The 17,660-nt window shown below is 44.8% G+C and overlaps 1 protein-coding gene across 1 annotated transcript in view; it reads right to left on the bottom strand.

Annotated features, from left to right (window-relative positions):
- Positions 1-14,513: 14,513 nt before the first annotated feature.
- The window catches only part of ITPKB (inositol-trisphosphate 3-kinase B), a 97,151-nt gene continuing 94,004 nt past the window's right edge, over positions 14,514-17,660 (bottom strand). The window contains exon 8 of the mRNA XM_035111457.3: positions 14,514-16,851. Within this exon, the coding sequence (XP_034967348.1) occupies positions 16,636-16,851 (216 nt within the window). The 3' untranslated portion in view covers positions 14,514-16,635. The remainder of the gene's footprint in view (positions 16,852-17,660) is intronic.

Genomic DNA, 17,660 nt, shown 5'->3' with positions numbered 1-17,660 from the left:
AAAGATACTTGGAGAGAAGATACTTGAAACAGTGGCAGGATGTGTGGGTATAGTTTTCCCTTTAAAAAAAAAACCCACCTCTGTCTGTCTGACATGGCAATTGCTCGTTGGAAAGCTGGGAAGGCTGATGTCTATGTCTTTCCAATGTGTTTTGAGGATAACCATTTGTCAATGAATATGAACATATACCTAGATTCTCTGAATGGATTTTTGGGGCCTGGCTGGAGTGCAATCACCAGAAGACAAGGATGGTCACCGGTGCTCCTCTGTATTCAGCAACTGTGCAAAGATGAACACTAAAATGTAGAGTTCTAGCTGGTTTGGTCTATTTTTCAATTGTGTTTGAAACTCGTAATGAATTTTAAAGAAGTGTATGGTTTTTCTGTAGAGCTACCTTCTTGCATTTGATAGTTTTCTCATATGTTTAGTCCCCACTTATTATTATTATTATTATTATTATTATTATTATTATTATTATTATTTATTCATTTCTATAGCACAAATTCATATTGAAATATATCTATGCGCAGAATCTCAATGAAAACCCAAACAAAATAACAAATAAAATCAAAGTAGAATACATTAAAGAAAGATAATTCAAAAATGGGTCATCTGACAAGAAGCTTATGAAAACAACAAATCATTTTCATAAGAAGGCTGCCTCGCTCAAATACTGTACTTAATTCTTAGATTGGTGCCTGGAGCTCATTATTTGTTATACTGTCTTGGTTTCGTTAGGTGGAGAGTTCCATAACCCCAGTGCCACCACACTTAACTGCACAATTTCTTGTGAAGGACAATGGTGTCAGGCGCTGGGAAAGATAGGGCAATACAGTGGTACCTCGACTTACGAACGACTCGACAACCGATTTTTTTTACTTACGAATGGGGGGTAATGGTCGTGCTCTTACGGATGTCTCGACATCCAGAAAAAAAACTGCGGCGATTTTAGATAGGGATTTTTCAACTTACGAATTTTTTCGTTTTCAATGCATTCCTATGGGAAATCGCGTTTCCAATGGCGTTTTTCAACTTACGAAGGTGCCTTCGGAACGGATTAAATTGGTAAGTCGAGGCACCACTGTATGGTGATCTCTTAATTACATTGGCTAACAGTGCTGCAAAGAGTGGAATATTTAGGTTCAGGTTTTTTTAATTGTTAGAACAACTCTACAGTAGAAGAAGAAAAAATGAGTCTGGCGATATCCGACCTGGAGACTTTCAAAAGGGTTTTATCTACATTTAAATTTTATAGGCTGCTTTTTGAGCTGAAAAGGGCTTACAGAAAACATCATTAAAAAGTCATTAAAAACACAACACAAACTCATAAATGACCATTAGTTTATATTGTATTAGAACAGGAAGCAGCCCCAGTTCCTAGATGTTTCATGTAGTTTTTCAAAATACAGAGTTGCAGTCACGCAGGCTTTGTGACTTTCTCCAGAGAGGGAATTCTACAATACTGTATAAGTGCTGCCGCTGCTTTAGGAACTGGGTTAATCTTGTCTTCTGCCAATGAGCTGGCCTCAGTCTATTGGTCCCTACCTCTACTCCTTTTGATCCCTCTCCTACAACGAGTGGTACGTTTCCCTTGTACAGTATTACAGTATTTCTAATATTCGAATGTCAAGGTTTAAACATTCAGAATATCTATGGTGCTTCTGGCTTTTAAAAAAAGAACCATTAAACACACTGTCTTGTTCCCAAAGGCTATATCTGATAAAGGAACTCTAGGGCTCACCCACACCTTCCACTGTGCCAATTTCCGCTTGTCCTGTGCTTTCTAGGCATGGGACTGAGCCATTTTGCCATTGCCCTGCTGTTTTCCCTGAAAAAACCTACTCTTTAGCACTAAATCCGGGGGGGGGGGGAGCCCAGCAATCTGCAAAAAACCCAATTGCCATTTGTTCCGATTCATCGCTGGTTTTCCTCTTGACAGTGGAGTTGGAACATAGCTATCATCTCCCCCCCACACACACACAGCTGCGGAATTTCCTGGGAGTGTGTCTACCTCCTGAATGACCCAGGCACAGGAGTACAGAGTTTGCCTGCCTTCAGAAGAATTGGTTGCTTTTTGTGTGTGTGTGTGTGTGTCGTGTGATTCTGTATGTTCTAGCAAGCAGGATTAATCAGGGGACAGTTGCTATGGAAATCGCGAACTCTTAAGGGCTGCCTTGCATCTTCCAAGAATGCGTCCTTTTAATTATGCTTATGTGTTGGCTGCTTTTATTGCTTTTAACAATGTTGGCAAAGAGTGTGATGCCTAGTACAAACTGGTGTGGGGATGTATAATTTGCATGCAAACACTATTGTTTTGGGGTTGTTGTGGGTTTTGTTTTTTAAGAGCAAAGCCCAACAGTATTAATTCAGTGTCTTGACAGCTTGACTGAAACACAGAATGAACCAAAATTCTACATTTTGCCTGTAGTTCTTCGGTGGGGGTGGGGGGAATTATCAACCTGAATTTGAGTGTCCAATCAAGTTAAATTAATGATGGCTGAATCTTTCATCACACTGTTAGCCATTTGAATAAGGCTCCAGAGTTGCCAAAGGAAAATAACAGAATTAGATTTTTCCCCTTAAAGCTCCCACAATTAAGACATGTAAGTGGAGTTTGGGAAGGAATGCAGAGAGAAGAAAAGCCGTGGTGCATCTGCAGCAGCGCAACCGGACGCCTTCATCTGCCCCAGCTGCAACAAAACATGTCTGCAGCCACAGCAGGTGCTCCAACCTTCCAACAGATTGACTTCCACCCCCAAAGACACACTCCTCCATTGTCTTCTAAGACAGACGGATGCCAACAGGTTCTATACCGTCATCAATGGAAAAGTCCTCATTCAAAACCAGAAGAGCAGAAGGAATAATGCTGAGTCCAATTTATTTATACAGTATATCACATTTTTCACTACTACATATGTGGCCGAAGTGATTTACAGAAAACAAGAAAAATGCATCTGTACAGTAGCCATAATGCACTAATTATTTATGTCCATTTAGGGTCTGCAATCCTATCCCACCCTCACCCTACCCAAGAAATTACTCCAATCTTATTACAAATTAGCTTTATTTCCTTTAAATTATTTGAATTATTTTCCCTAAGCAGGAACCACCCAATCCATCTTGGATTTTATTACAATTCCAGAAATATACCATATGCTTAAATGGGAATTGGAAATTCATGCCGATTCTTATTTTATTTTTACATTTGTTCCCTTTATGAATAATAAATTTAGCTGTGACCTTTCTGATGGTCTTTGGGGGGTTGTGATGTGGGTTTCTTTCAAATGGTTTCAGTCTCTTGTTTTATTTTTTAAATCTTAAAGCTGTTGCACTTCTTTTTTTAAAAAAAGTTCTTTTCAATAGGTGGGATCATGCCAATTAAAAAAAAAAGTCTAGGAGTATTTGGTCTTGAACTTGTCATCAAGTGGATTCCTCAGCTCGGTATGAAATGAAGTTGTCTCTTTCCTAGTGGCAAATACAGCATAATGGGACTAGGAACCAGATCCAATCCCTACCAAATAACTGGTCAGCAGAGGTGGCTTTAGACTGGTGCAAACTGTGCAGTTGCACTGGGCACCACCCTGCAGGGGGTGCCAAAACAATTCTGCAGAACAGAGTGCGAGAGGCGGGGGACGCCAAATTTTAGCATTGCATAGAGCCCAAATTCTGCCACAGCTGGTCAGCCCCTATCACTAATTTTCTGACAGTAATGCATACACATAGGTAAAGGTAAAGTTAAGGGACCCCTGGGCCGTCAAAGGTGACTCTGGGGTTGCAGCGCTCATCTTGCTTTCAGGCCGAGGGAGCCAGCGTTTGTCCGCAGACAGTTTCTGAGTCATGTGGCCAGCATGACTAAACTGCTTCTGGCACACGGAACACCGTGACGGAAACCAGAGTGCACGGAAACGCTGTTTACCTTCCCGCCACAATTTATCTACTTGCACTGGCATGCTTTTGAAGTGCTTTTGAAGTTGGCAGGAGCTGGGACAGAGCGATGGGAGCTCACCCGGTTGTGGGGATTTGAACTGCCGACCTTCCGACCTGGTTTACCACAGCACGCCAGCAACTAGAGACGGGGGAGGCCTGCACATGCAGCATCTATTTAGAACAAGGATGGGGAACCACCAGATTCTGTTGTACTCCAGTTTCCATTAGACCCAGCCATCATAGCCAATGATCGGGAACGATGGCTGTTAAACAGCAGCTGGAGAACCACAGGCCCCCATCCTGGATTTAGAACAGGCATCCCCAAACTTTGGCCCTCCAGATGTTTTGGACTACAATTCCCAACTTCCCCAACCACTGGTCCTGTTAGCTAGGGATCATGGGAGTTGTAGGCGAAAACATCTGGAGGGCCGCAGTTTGGGGATGCCTGATTTAGAACATACCTTACAGCAGCTCCAGTGATTAACCCCGCTCAATATTCCCTCTCTGACTTGCAGTGGGTCTGCAGGGTCTCTTTCTCAGCACCTGGTACCCAAGAGTCATGTCTAACTGGAGATGTCAGGGATCGAACCTGGGACTTTCATCATGCAATGCTTGATGCAATTGGCACCACCCACCCTCATTTAGGCTGTGTACCCCTAAGTGGCTTAAGATGCAGCTAGGTCATTCTTTTCCTCAGTTCAGATCCAAACTGGTTTGAAGGGAAAGGTATAAATGCACAGTATTTCATAAGAAAGAGCAGGATAGATACAGGATAGATGTGGATTGGGGCTAACATACATACACCAATTCCCAAACCAGTGGGGGGGGGGAACTGAATGCAGAGTAAACAGGAGTGTGAACACAGCTTCTGCCAGAGAGGCACATGCTGAATCCTTTTGCATGCAAACATGCCTCCTAGCTGGAACAGAGCTGTATGTTTTAAGATCATCATTTTACCTGTTTATACTTAATTTCCCCGGTGCAAGTCAAACTGTCACATCACTCTTTTCTTCTTTAAGCAATGGAATTTGTTCCTTTTGCATGAATATCTAGTACCACAAAACCATCTCGGTGTTTATAGTATTAATCTGTGCAAAGCTGACTAGAAATATAGATGCTTTTGCTGAAAACTCACTTCTCACGGAGTCAGGAAAATTCACCGAGATTGGTTGACAGAGTATGGATCAGCATTAGAATGGAACTCTGCATTTCAGGCTGTGATGAGCTGAATATATAGACCCGGTGCTGGTGGCAATTGAACTCTGCCAGGCATCGCAATGGAGGGGTTTTTATCTCCAGCTATGTGCCATGTTTGTTAAAATGGAACAGTTATTAGCAGCAGGAGTGACATTTATTGAGCTCTGCCTAGTTATATTATGTTGTTAATGTCTCCCTGCTGCAGTCCTGCACTCACACACAAATGCCACAGCCTGCCTCTTTTAACTGCCATATGGCATTATATCATCTTTTTTATGTGCTTGGCAGCTAATGTACCATTTTTTATGACGGTGTAGAACTGTTTTGATTTGTAAAATCAGATGTGACATGAGACATCTTTTGCTGCATGGGCAAAGGTTAATGAATGCAGTAATTTGCAAAAAGGATAAAAAGAGTGTGCATGTGTATCTTTGTGTGCGTGTGCCTCCTTCCCAAACCCGGCCAGCCCTCCTTACCCACTTTTGAGAAGGCAGCGTGACGAGGACGCCAAATTTTGGGCTTGCACAAGGCACCTTAATACCCAAGTCCACCACTGGCAAATGTTCCATGCTCGGACTATACTACTAATAATTGTGTCACTGTCTGGCATTTTGTGCCCCAGATTCAGTGTTCTGGTTGGGCTAGAAATACCTTAATCACTTGTGGGTCTTGGTCTTGGATGTGAACATTAAAAACACATGGACACTCTCTCGCGTGCACAAATATTGGAAGGGTGGGGTCACACTACTGGGGCTGCCCATATGCATTCAGCAAAATTTCAGCACAGAGCCTATAGCTGTTCAAAGCAATATCTTTTAATGCACATCTATAGTACAGTGGTACCTTGGTTTAAGAACAGTTCGGTTTAAGAAAGATTTGGTTTACAAACTCCGCAAAACCGGAAATAGTGTCCCGGTTTGAGAACTTTACCTCTGTCTAAGAATGGAATCCGAACGGTGGAAGGGCACTGGCGGCAGGAAGCCTCATTAGGAAAAGCGTGCCTTGGTTTAAGAACAGTTTTGGTTTAAGAATGGACTTTTGGAACGGATTAAGTTCGTAAACCAAGGTACCACTGTACAGTATAGGCTTTCTGGCGATGTTCTGCTGAACATGTGAAGAGGGGTATGTCCAGCAGATACAGTGCTGCTTCTCCAATGCTAGCATTCATGGTACACAAAGGTGAGCGCGGGGCTTTTGCATCACCCATTATGGAGTATGCTCTGATTTACAGATCTTTTTGGTAATCAGGTTAAATCATAATGCAATTAACCCATATTTTAGGGCTCTACTGAATCAAGAAGTAGAATAATAATGTTGATTCCATTCCCCACCACCACCCTGGTGTGTGGTTTTGTGTGTGTGTGTCTTTAGCAGTAATTGGCATCATTTAGAAAAGCTCAAGTATGAATTAAGAAATTTGTGGCGCTCAAACAGAAAAGGATCAGCAGGAAAAGAAAGACATTAGCAGGAGGGCCTGACTGTAGAAAAAGGCAGAACTGAGAGGACTTTGATTGCTCAAACTTAATACAAGGAAGTGCTCCCTGAGTGCTCCCTGGAAGGACAGATCGTGAAGCTGAGGCTCCAATACTTTGGCCACCTCATGAGAAGAGAAGAATCCTTGGAAAAGACCCTGATGTTGGGAAAGATTGAGGGCACTAGGAGAAGGGGACGACAGAGGACAAGATGGTTGGACAGTGTTCTCGAAGCTACGAACATGAGTTTGACCAAACTGCGGGAGGCAGTGGAAGACAGGAGTGCCTGGCGTGCTACGGTCCGTGGGGTCACGAAGAGTCGGACACGACTAAACGACTAAACAACAACAACAATACAAGGAAGTGAAATTAAAAGTTTTGTATTCATGGTTGATACTCTCTAGGTGCTTTTATGCCTCCTTTTATACCCTAAAAAAAAATTGAGCTATGAACCTCAACAGACACTAATTTTAGAAAGCAAGTACAATTCTCCCGGCTTCCAGCTTCCTTGCAAAGTCTCCCACTGGTTGTGCCCTGTAACATCTACAAAGATATTGGCTTTATGCCTCTTCCCCTCTTTGAAACCAAACACGGAGGGTTTATTAAAAAGAATGTCATGGGGAAATGTTTTTGCAAAAGAACATTGGAGGCTTAGCAAATTAGATTTGGCTGCCATTTTACAAAGGAGTGTGTTTTTTATCAGCTCTAAAATTAATAAGCTGGAATTTAACTTTTCTTTTCTTTTGCATTTACTAATGATGCATGCCGAGTTGCTAACAGGGTTGCCTGCAACAGCATCCCTTGTTTTCTTAACCTGGTGCAGTTTGTTACCACCCTCCTTTTAAAACCTTTGTGTGAAAAGTAGCCCATCTAATGTTTCCATTTGTTTTACGGCTGGCAAACTGAAGCCGAGAGAGTCTTGACCTGCCAGCCATCAAATTTAAAAATGGCTTTTTAAACATTTCTTGGGCCCATTTCAACAGAAAATGTTCACTTCTAAACAAGCACCACATTGGCTACCCCTTGGCAGAATTCACAAATGTAACATTTGGTACCACAAAATTTCCAGTTTGTGTTTTATTTTTTGCCCACTTTCGTTTTGCTCTAGTGAGAGAGCACTTCCTCCCACCCTGATAGCAATAACATAGCAACATCAGGGAGCCTTGGCAGAACAACTAATACGGCAGAACAAGTCCACCACCAGGACACTGTTGTTGTGTCAATGACATACTCCTGAATATACCTGCAAAAATAACCCGCACCAATCTGGAGGGGCCTGTTATTCTGGCGAAAGCCCCTGTGGTTTCAGAACTGCCACAAAGCAATGCCTGTTGCCTTTCTCCCTGCCACGAAGCTGTGACAGGAGGCTTGTCAGGAAAGAGACTCTTATTAAGCCCCGATCTCAGGTTTTGTTTCTGAATGGAGATTGATCACCATGTAGGGAAAAGTGACGCAAAGCAGCCTCGAAGCTGCCACTCCGCATTTCAGTGCACCGAATGCTCCCGCCCCCTTGTGTGCCCTTTGTGGACCCGTTTCTTCCAACAGGCACCCTCTCCCATCAATCACTGCCACGCATGTGAAGCATCCACACCAAGAAACAAATGGAGGCATCGTTCGCTTCTGGTGTAATCTGACCTGACAGAGCTAAGACAAGCTGGTGAAGACGCGCTGAGCCTGAATGAAATCGCAGCCACATTCCCTCTGTGAGCAAGATGAGGGCTGCCTGTGGAAAGACAGGAGGCGGGGGGGGGGGGAAGAGGGAGGGATTACTGCTCGCCTTGTGTCACTTTTTGGGCCTAATTCAATTTATTAGCAGCGCATAATGCCGTTCCCTATTCAGGAAGTGTTCTTTGTCTGTGGTACATTGTACAGCCGTGATTCATCTCTGGGGAGTGAGAGCATATTGCATGGCAGGGGCTTACTGAGTGGAAGCAGAATTAGCCACTTAGTAACTGTGCCCTTTAAGCAACACACACACACACACACACACACACACACACACATTAAAGCCTGCTCGGCTTCCTCAGTCACAGGCTTCATAATGCTGCCCCATCACCGCACTTTCTCATCTGTCCTTGTGCCATATTCACAAAGAGTTGGAATTAGGCAAATAAAAATATATGCAAGCAACCAAGTCTTTTGTTACATCTATGAGTCCAATCTTTGAGCAATGAAAGTCTCCTAGGGTTCGGCATGCTTCCCCAAGGCTTGGAAGGAAGGTCAGCAGAGACTGTGGTGTCTTTAGGATACATTGGGTTTATTTACATGTACGTATCTGCAACGTGGGCATAGGCTGGAGAGGCTCACAGCATTAACACCCTCAAAGGTTGTGCTTCTTCATTTGTCACAGGTTTGGATCTAGCACAGAGCAAGTCATGGCTCTGTCCTCAGCTCTTGCAGCAGCAGCAGCAGTAGCAGCAGCAGCACCCAGCTTCTAGATCACTCATCAAAAGCAACTCTCCAGCCCCGCTTCATGCCCTTTTTGTTGTTTCTCGCTCAGATGCAGCTATTGCAACCCAGCTCATCCCTTTGAAATGCTCACCAGGGGCACTAGAGTGTCCATCTGATCTCCATCTTCAAAACAACTTGCCTGGCCAGTTACCCAACCTCCCTGAAACTCTTAACACCATAATTCCCTGAAGTGGAGCATTCAGGAGGCTACAAGCATCGCTTGACACTTGGCAGCAATCTATGCTTCTCTCTCTTCCTTAAGCTCAGCAGAGTAGATATTTACCACCACCACCAACACAAAGGCTCATCCAGATTTACCTATCCTCCGGTCTTTCCAGGCATGGTCTACACTTAAAAGCTGCATGTCCAATGGCATGAACTAGCAGGACAATAGAGAGGAAGAAGAGGATCCCGGCAAGGAGTGTAGCTGGGGATGGGGAAGGAGAAGGAGAGGTTGGGGGCATAGAAAGTCACTCACAGGGTGACAGAGGATGGTGGGGGGATGGGAGTCAGTGCACAGGAACAGAAGATCTGGACCCATCACCAGAGCCAGAGGGGCACCCACCTCCATGAACTCAGTGAGCTCTGAGGCATAGAGGGGCAAGGGCTCTCAGCCCAGCTCTCTAGCTGGCCAGGTGGGGCTCTCTAGCTCTGGGAGGAGGCATGTGATTCCTCAGCTGGAGTAGGCTTGGAACAGGTGAGGGTCACCTGCCTCATCAAGCTCAGATGCTGCAATCAGCATGCAGAGTATAAAAGGGCAGCAGAAGTGATGGGCTGTGTCTGCCCAGCTGCCCATGTTGAGCAACATCAGCTTGAATGCTGAAGCATCTCTGTGGGACTGTGCTTTGGACTGGATTTAGGATGAGTGGATTGACCCTGGACTGGGGGCTTGACATACTGAGTTGCTGCCAGGTAGGCCAGGGGTTCAGGACACTCTGATTGGCAGCCTTCTGTCTCGGCAGACAATGGAGGAATGTGCCTTTCGGGGTGATGGTAAACCATTGGAGAGTTATAGCACCTGCTGTGGCTGTAGAGACCAAGGAACAAATTTAAACAATTGGGCTGTTAAATGATGTTGAGCAGAGGTGTAATTGGCAGGGAATTCCTCAAATGATGTGTGGAGATGAAATTTCTGGGTTTAAGCCATTTATCCTGCCCGTAAACTAAGCAAAGCATAGAATGGAGCAGGGGGGGGGCATGATGATGCAGGCTTCAAGATCAGAAAGTGTGTGGGTCACAGTCAGATTAAAGGGGAAAGGGTGGCAATTCACTGAGTTTAAGTATCACTCTTTACAACCTTAAATTACTAAGAGAAAAGCCTTATTTACCACAATTTTGTGTTTTACCAACCTGACAGAGCCATCTTGGCATGTATTGTGCTACCACCTTCCTCGGTGCTTAGATGTAGGGAAAACAGTTTCATAACCTAATGACTACATTTGAGCCACCACTTTTGTTCTCTCCTCTCTCTTCTGCGAAGCTCCTTTGTTTCTCCCCCAAAAGGTCTCGCCAGAACTGAAGTTTAAAAATAGACCCAGTGGCACCAGAGCTTCAACTGAGAAAACAAACAAACATGTTGCCGGGCTTGAAACATTGCTGGAGACTTACATTAGACTTTGGATCTGCTACCTTTCTTTGTGTTTATATATACTGAATATAAATTAATGCAAATGAATTACATTATAAGAGGTATTCAGAGGGTGGTCGGGCTACCATAACCATCTCCCTTGCTCATGATGTTAGGATCTCTAACTAAGGGATGGTGAACAGAATTCAGTTATTCAGCACTGGCCAGTCAAGTTGTTCTGTTTTTCGCTTAACTGCTGTTGTGCCTAGAGAAAATCTGATCTTACTCGCTGAATTGAAGCTTGGTTAAGCAAAACCGCTCCAGATTTTTCTGTGCAACTGATAAGATCCAATTCAGCTGGTAAAATCGATTTTTGCAAGGCACAGCTGTGGAACAACAACAAAAAGCTCTCTGACCCAGGGAGATTAATCAGTACACAATACAATCAAAATATTGGTCAAGTTTCCAGCATAGCTGCCAAGTTCTCCCTTTTTTTAAGGGAAATTCCCTTATGCTGAATAGGCTTCCTCGTGAGAAAAGGGAAAACTTGGCAGCTATGGTTTCCAGTAAAACTTTCAGCAAACCTAACAAACTACAGTTCCCAGAATTCTTAGGGGGGAAGCCATGACTGTTAAGTGGTGCAGTTGTGTTTTCAGTGCATGGTGTGGCCCAGGTCTGCAAGAGCGCAGAGTCAAAGGTGCTTCCACCTGTAATCCGGAGCTGCAATAGCCTAGGTCAAAAAAACTTGTCCAGGCTGTCACCCAGCATAAAGCTTAACTCTGTTCTATTTTCTGCACTTCAGCTTTCTAGGGTCTGCTTTTAGTGCTGCTGTGCTTCTAGCATTTCAAGTCAAGTTGACTTAACCCCTGTGTACGTCACACCAAGGAAACTCTTAAAATAGAAACATTATAGCAACAAACAACCCAAAGCCTTATGGGTTCCCACACCAAGTCCTGCAAGGAGACAGATGTTTGATTGCAGAAGCGGGATGGCTCAAAGGAGGCTTGGAAGAACCTTTCCAAAAAACTAAACAGTGTAATGCATCAGTGGATTAGCGGTTATGTTGGTGTAGGGCTAGGGAAATCTGGGTTTCCGCCTGGGGGGGGGAGGTGGGATACAGCCACAGGCCCATTGACATGCATTCATGGCTCACTCATCAGCCAGCATTCTGTGACCCCAGAGCATCCTCACTGGGCTATTTTGGAGGTCCTGCCTTCTTAGCCTTCCCCTCCCAAGATAATTTTTGAACCAAATTCTGCACAAAGCACCCCTTTCTCAGCCTGCAAGGACGGAATACAAAAGAAATCTGCATTTGGCAATGAAAGGGGAAATGGTGCGTATGATCAAGAAATAGTCAGAAATCATTTCGCAAGAATGGCAAAAATGGCTACCGTGTTCCTAGTCTTCGGGCTCTTGTTTGCGGGAATGCCTGAGTCCCATCAGAAGAGTGCAATTGATTCGGTATAGGAGTTGCATCTGCCATCCCAAGCAAACTTCACATTGGCGAGCAAGAGGAATTAACAGCAACAGCAAGCAAGCAACTAGCCAACTGCTGCCACCTCTTGGCTGCTGTGAAAACCACAGGGCGTCAGCTAGCACCACAGAGCTAGAGACAGACTTCAAAATGTGTGATATTTACTGCTGACCTTTACAGCCCTAAATGGCCTCGGTCCAGTATACCTGAAGGAGCGTCTCCACCCCCATCGTTCTGCCCAGACGCTGAGGTCCAGTACCAATGGCTTTCTGGCGGTTCCCTCGCTGTGAGAAGCCAAGTTACAGGGAACCAGGCAGAGGGCCTTCTCGGTAGTGGCACCCGCCCTGTGGAATACCCTTTCATCAGATGTCAAAGAGAAAAACAACTACCAGACTTTTAGAAGACATCTGAAGGCAGCCCTGTTTAGGGAAGCTTTTAATGTTTAATAGATTATTGTATTTTAATATCTGTTGGAAGCCACCCAGAGTGGCTAGGGAAACCCAGCCAGATGGGCGGGGTATAAATTATTATTATTATTATTATTATTATTATTATTATTATTATTATTATTGCCTGGCCCCTCCCTGTCACAATTAAAACATTGAGATAGTTCTCAAATCTTGGGTGGGGGGTCAGGAATTGGTACCCTCAGGCCCTTGTCAAGGCCCACCACTTGCAAGGGGCCTATTGTTGACCCTAGGACCCGCTGGTCCTTATCCTCTTTCTCATTGTTGCTCTGTTAAACTTCCCTTTCCAATCTTCTGAGCAGTGGCAACACTATTACTACCACCTCCTCCTTCTGCTGCATGTGTAGACAAGGCTGCTCACCTGTCTTGTTAACAATTTCTTAGGCAGTCTTAGCAATTTCTGAGCTATCAGCTTAGAGAGTCAGAAGAACCCAGACCCTGAGATCATCCTGAGGCCCTTCTTTGTGTGCTTCTTCAACGTGAGCTTCCGGAGGGTGGCAACACAAGAACAGGCCTTTTCTGCAGTGGCTCCCCATTTGTGGAATGCTCTCTCCAGGGAGGTTTGCCTGGTGCCTTCATTGTACACCTTTTGGCACCAGGAAAAAAACGTTCCTTTTCAGCCTTTGGCTGATTAGCATCTCATACCCCCTTTAAACTTTTTTTTGGGGGGGATTATTGATTGGTTTATTCTTGTTTTTATCATGTATTTAGTGTTTATATATTGTATTTTTATTTTGTGAACCACCCTGAGACCTGCGGACGGAGGACGGTATACAAATTTAATGAATAAACAGTCGTACCTTCGAAGTTGAACGGAATCCGTTCCGGAAGTCTGTTTGACTTCCAAAATGTTCGGAAACCAAAGCGCGGCTTCTGGATGCCTGCAGGAAGCTCCATTGGACATTCAGCTTCAAAAAATAGTTCACAAACCGGAACACTCACTTCCAGGTTTGCGGCGTTCAGGAGCCGAAATGTTCAAGAACTAAGCTGTTCAAAAACCAACGTACGACTGTATTTCAGCTGAGGCAGAGAAACCTTGATGAAATGTTGCGTGCAGCATGCAACACAGTTCGAATTACTTCTGAATAAAGGATTGCACTGGTAAAAGTCATTTCAGATATATCCTAGACAGGGTAAGGCAGAGAAAGAGCATGAAATTGACTCAATTACGTTCAACAGAAACAACATGTCATGTTCCCTCTTAGCTTCTGAGGAAGGAACAGTCCACGTGTTTCTCTACTTGGTGAGCTGCAACAGGAAAATACAGGGAATACAAGGGGGAGATCAATTGCTCTTTAACAGCCTCCCCAACGTAGTGCTGCATCTGAAACTGCTCCAAATAAAGAAAATGTATTATTTAAACATCCCTGAAAATGTTAGGTATTGCACCGGATAATTCCTTCGGTTGAAAGGCAGGTTAACAAGACAACTTGTTTTGTTAAGATCTTAGCTGTCAGCAACTAGACTGACAATATCTGAGAGCAGGGGTGGGGAACCTCAGGCCTGGGGGTCCAGTGTGGCCCTACGAGGCTCTGTCATTGGCCCTTGGAACTCCCCACAGGCCAAGGACCTCCCCGGGTCATGCCATTCACTGGAGCGGCTCCTCCGCCTCCTTGCCTGTCTGGAATGTGTCCTCAAGCGACAATAATGTGCCATTGCGATGGCCACTTTTGAATCTGGAATGTGTCCCCTACATTGTGGAAGGTTGTCCACAAGAGAATGTGGCCCTTGGGGTAAAAACAAAGGTTCTCCCCCTTGTCTCGAGAGGTTATGGCTTTAACTCGTCTTGCGCAGCCAAAACACTAGTCCTGGTTTCTTTGTGAAGCTTCCACTTGCCACATTTTTCAGGATCAATATCGTCATGCCAACCGGTTCCATTTAAATCAGTCTCTCTGGCTCTTGGTAACCTCAGGCTAAAGGAACGAGAACGGACAATGACAGAGAATCACAAAAGCAGCCATTTTGTATGCCTTTATTTTGAGTTATTTGACTTACAGGCACTGTGCATAGGTGGAGTTTTATAACTCGGCATGTTCTTCGTGACATCGCTAATCCGGGAGAAATATGTGTTGGGAGAACTACCTCACAGCAAGAGTTCCAGTCTCCAGGGGGGCCTTAAGAGACACCTGGAGAAACAATTCACTTCTTTGAAAGCCACAAAGCAAGGAATCTTGTTTTACAAACAGGCTTAAAAAAATAAAAATGTATATATAATAGAAGCCATTTAAAAGCTAAATACAAGTTTAAAAATGGTATAAACTTACACTGCTTCAAGGACTCGCCCCCTGCCCTCCACAGACATGGAAAAAATATGTTTAAAAAACTTAACATTATTATTTAAAAGATTCCATGCATTAAGACTTAGTGTTCTAGGCAACTAAAAAAAGGAATGGCAATAAATAGAACTTTAAAAAAAACAAAAACACTTTTCCATGACACCAATGGAACAGAAAGTAGTCCATAAGGCACTTCCACAAAGGCTATTATTAAACAGCAAAGGAAACCTGAAGGGGAAAAGCTGCCAAACAAAGCAACTATTTACAACAGCACTGAAGGTTGACAGATATGGGCCTAGTGAGATACAAATGAAGGAATCCCCCGAGGAGTTTGCATCCTTGAAAAAGGAGCCAAGGGGCATAATCCTATCCTGCTAAACACACACACTTGTTGCAGGGTTAGAACCAACTCGAGATAAGAAACTGCAGCCAGCGCATTGTAAGAGCAAACAGGGTTGCCACATGACTACTGGGAAGAGTGGAAGCAACGGGTTCTGGAAGCATCTGGGATGCATCCTGAACATGGGAAGGTTTAAGGATTTGTCGGTATTGACACCATCCAGGAAAAAAGACAACTCTGGAAAGTCTGTGACCTCAATTGAACAGTCCCCCTTCTCAAGGTTTCTGCAGCACTCGTGCATTCCTAGGGGTCGGGGGGAAGCAAATGTACTGTCCTCCCTTCCTGACATCAGTAAATGCCGCCCTTTGAGATGTGAGTACTGGAATGTTTTGCAAGAGCGCACCTGAGAGGTTGCTTGCCACTTTAAAAGGGTCTTCAGTGTTAACAAAGAGAAACCTGAACGGCAGGTATAGCCCTTCCCATCTGAAGGGCTACGAGGTCGCTCCAAGAAAACTAAAGCCTTGGCAAAAAGCTGTGGACTCCCATCAGCCCCCAGGCAGCACAACCAATGCTTGGGGATGATGGGGGTTGCGGTTCAGGAACCCCTGGCGGGGGTTAGAGCCCCTGGCTTAGAGCAAGGGATCAGAACTTTTTCTCACCAGCAATCCAACCCCAACCCCAGTAGACAAATGGATGCACTATCAAATGTAACCCTCAGGAGCAGACAGAGCTTTGCTATTCATTCAACTAAGTACTCGGCGATTGCGCAGCTGCCGTATGCCAGCAAGAAATTGCTCGAATATATTGAAAAGTAGACTTGATATTAAGTTATTCCTACAAGCTCCTGTATGCAGATTAACTACACTGAGGTTAGTACATGTTAAAAGGTCGCTGTTCAAGAATACCAGTTATATTTCTCCAAGGATGTTGTCATTAAGTTCTTGATTCCAAAGACTCCGAAGCTTCTCAGGAGGAAAGAGCACCTATAATCTCAGCAAACTGCCTTTAAAATCAGCGGCCCAAGTAATGTACTAACTTTGGGCACAAGAGGGCAGCAGATAATTAGAACTCAGTCTCTCCTTCGCTCTGCAGCTTTTAGCTACCGGTAGACAGAATTTAAGCAAGACTAGGGCACTGTCTTAATTCAACGGAGGTGTATGAGAACTGTACAAACCATTACTGGTTAAACACAGATTGCATAAGAACTACTGAAGGAGGAATTTATGGTATCCTTAACTGCTAAAGACTAAAAAGTCAATATTGGTATGCACTTCCATCGTCCCAAGCTTGGCTTCACGTCCAGCATTTGTTCTGGCACATATATAACTGCATATTTACACCTTAAATAAAAGGAGCTTCTAACTTTTAGAACTGGGAAGGAGAGGGTGGGCAGAAAGTGTCTTGTAGTGCAGTTCAGAGAGTCAGTTTGAGGGGCTGGCTTCTGAGTAGTGGCAGAGCTGGACTTCAATGCAGGTCTTCACTCTGAGACAACTCGGTCAGGATCTCGAGGAGGTTCTCCAGCCCCCAAAGGTAGCCGTCCTCCCGATTCCCTTCTATCCAGGGCACATTGTGCTGGAGGACCTCTCCCTCTGGCAGTGGGGTGGTTTTCCCAAAGTCAATCATCCAGACTTTGGCCTGTTCTTTCTTGTCGTGGATGAAGAGGAGGGAACTCCCGATTACCTGCGACAGGAAAAAATAAAAAGGGGATTATCACACAGGATTCGAAGGCATGTGGTCAGCATTCGCCCAATATATTTTGGCACCTGAGGCAAAACGCCGCCTGCCACCCCCCCACAAGGGAGAAGCAGTTTCCAAAGCTCCCCACCCAGGCTTGGCAAAAGGAGCCCTCACCTCGCCTCACCAGCTTGCCAGGCTGGTGGGGCAGATCAGAAAACTAACGGCTCCCTTCCTTAACCACTTTCTGAACTCCCTGCCTGTCTGGCAGCAAAACTGGTTGGTGAAAGACCTCCCTTCTTTGTCAACTTGCTGAGAGGGGAGGTGTTACACAGAGCTTTGGTGCTGGTCCCTCTCCGGTCCTTATGTGGTTTGCTTGAGGCATCGCCACCTCTTCTGTTTCTGCCACCAGAGGCAGCTGCCTCCCCCTGCTTCATGGCTGGGCCGGCTTTGGTCTAAAGCAGGCATCCCCAAACTGCGGCCCTCCAGATGTTTTGGCCTACAACTCCCATGATCCCTAGCTAACAGGACAAGTGGTCGGGGAAGATGGGAATTGTAGTCCAAAACATCTGGAGGGCCGAAGTTTGGGGATGCCTGGTCTAAAGGCAGAACTTGGCATTCTGTGGTGTAGGGCCTGCTGTGTCCATAGCACTCTTGGGGTTTTTTGAAAACAAGCCTGCTAGCTCTCAAGGTCACGGGGAAGTTAAAACATGCAACACGAGAGGAGTAGAAACACTCTTTGCCAATTAAAAGAAAAAAAGCAGTTGTTGAATACCTGCTCTCCCAAGTTGCAAACCCAGTTAAAAATTCAATTT

This window comes from Zootoca vivipara, chromosome 3 (assembly GCF_965207765.1).
Source record: "Zootoca vivipara chromosome 3, rZooViv2.hap1.1, whole genome shotgun sequence".
Lineage (NCBI taxonomy): Eukaryota > Metazoa > Chordata > Lepidosauria > Squamata > Lacertidae > Zootoca > Zootoca vivipara.
This window is presented reverse-complemented; position numbering and strand designations above follow the sequence as displayed.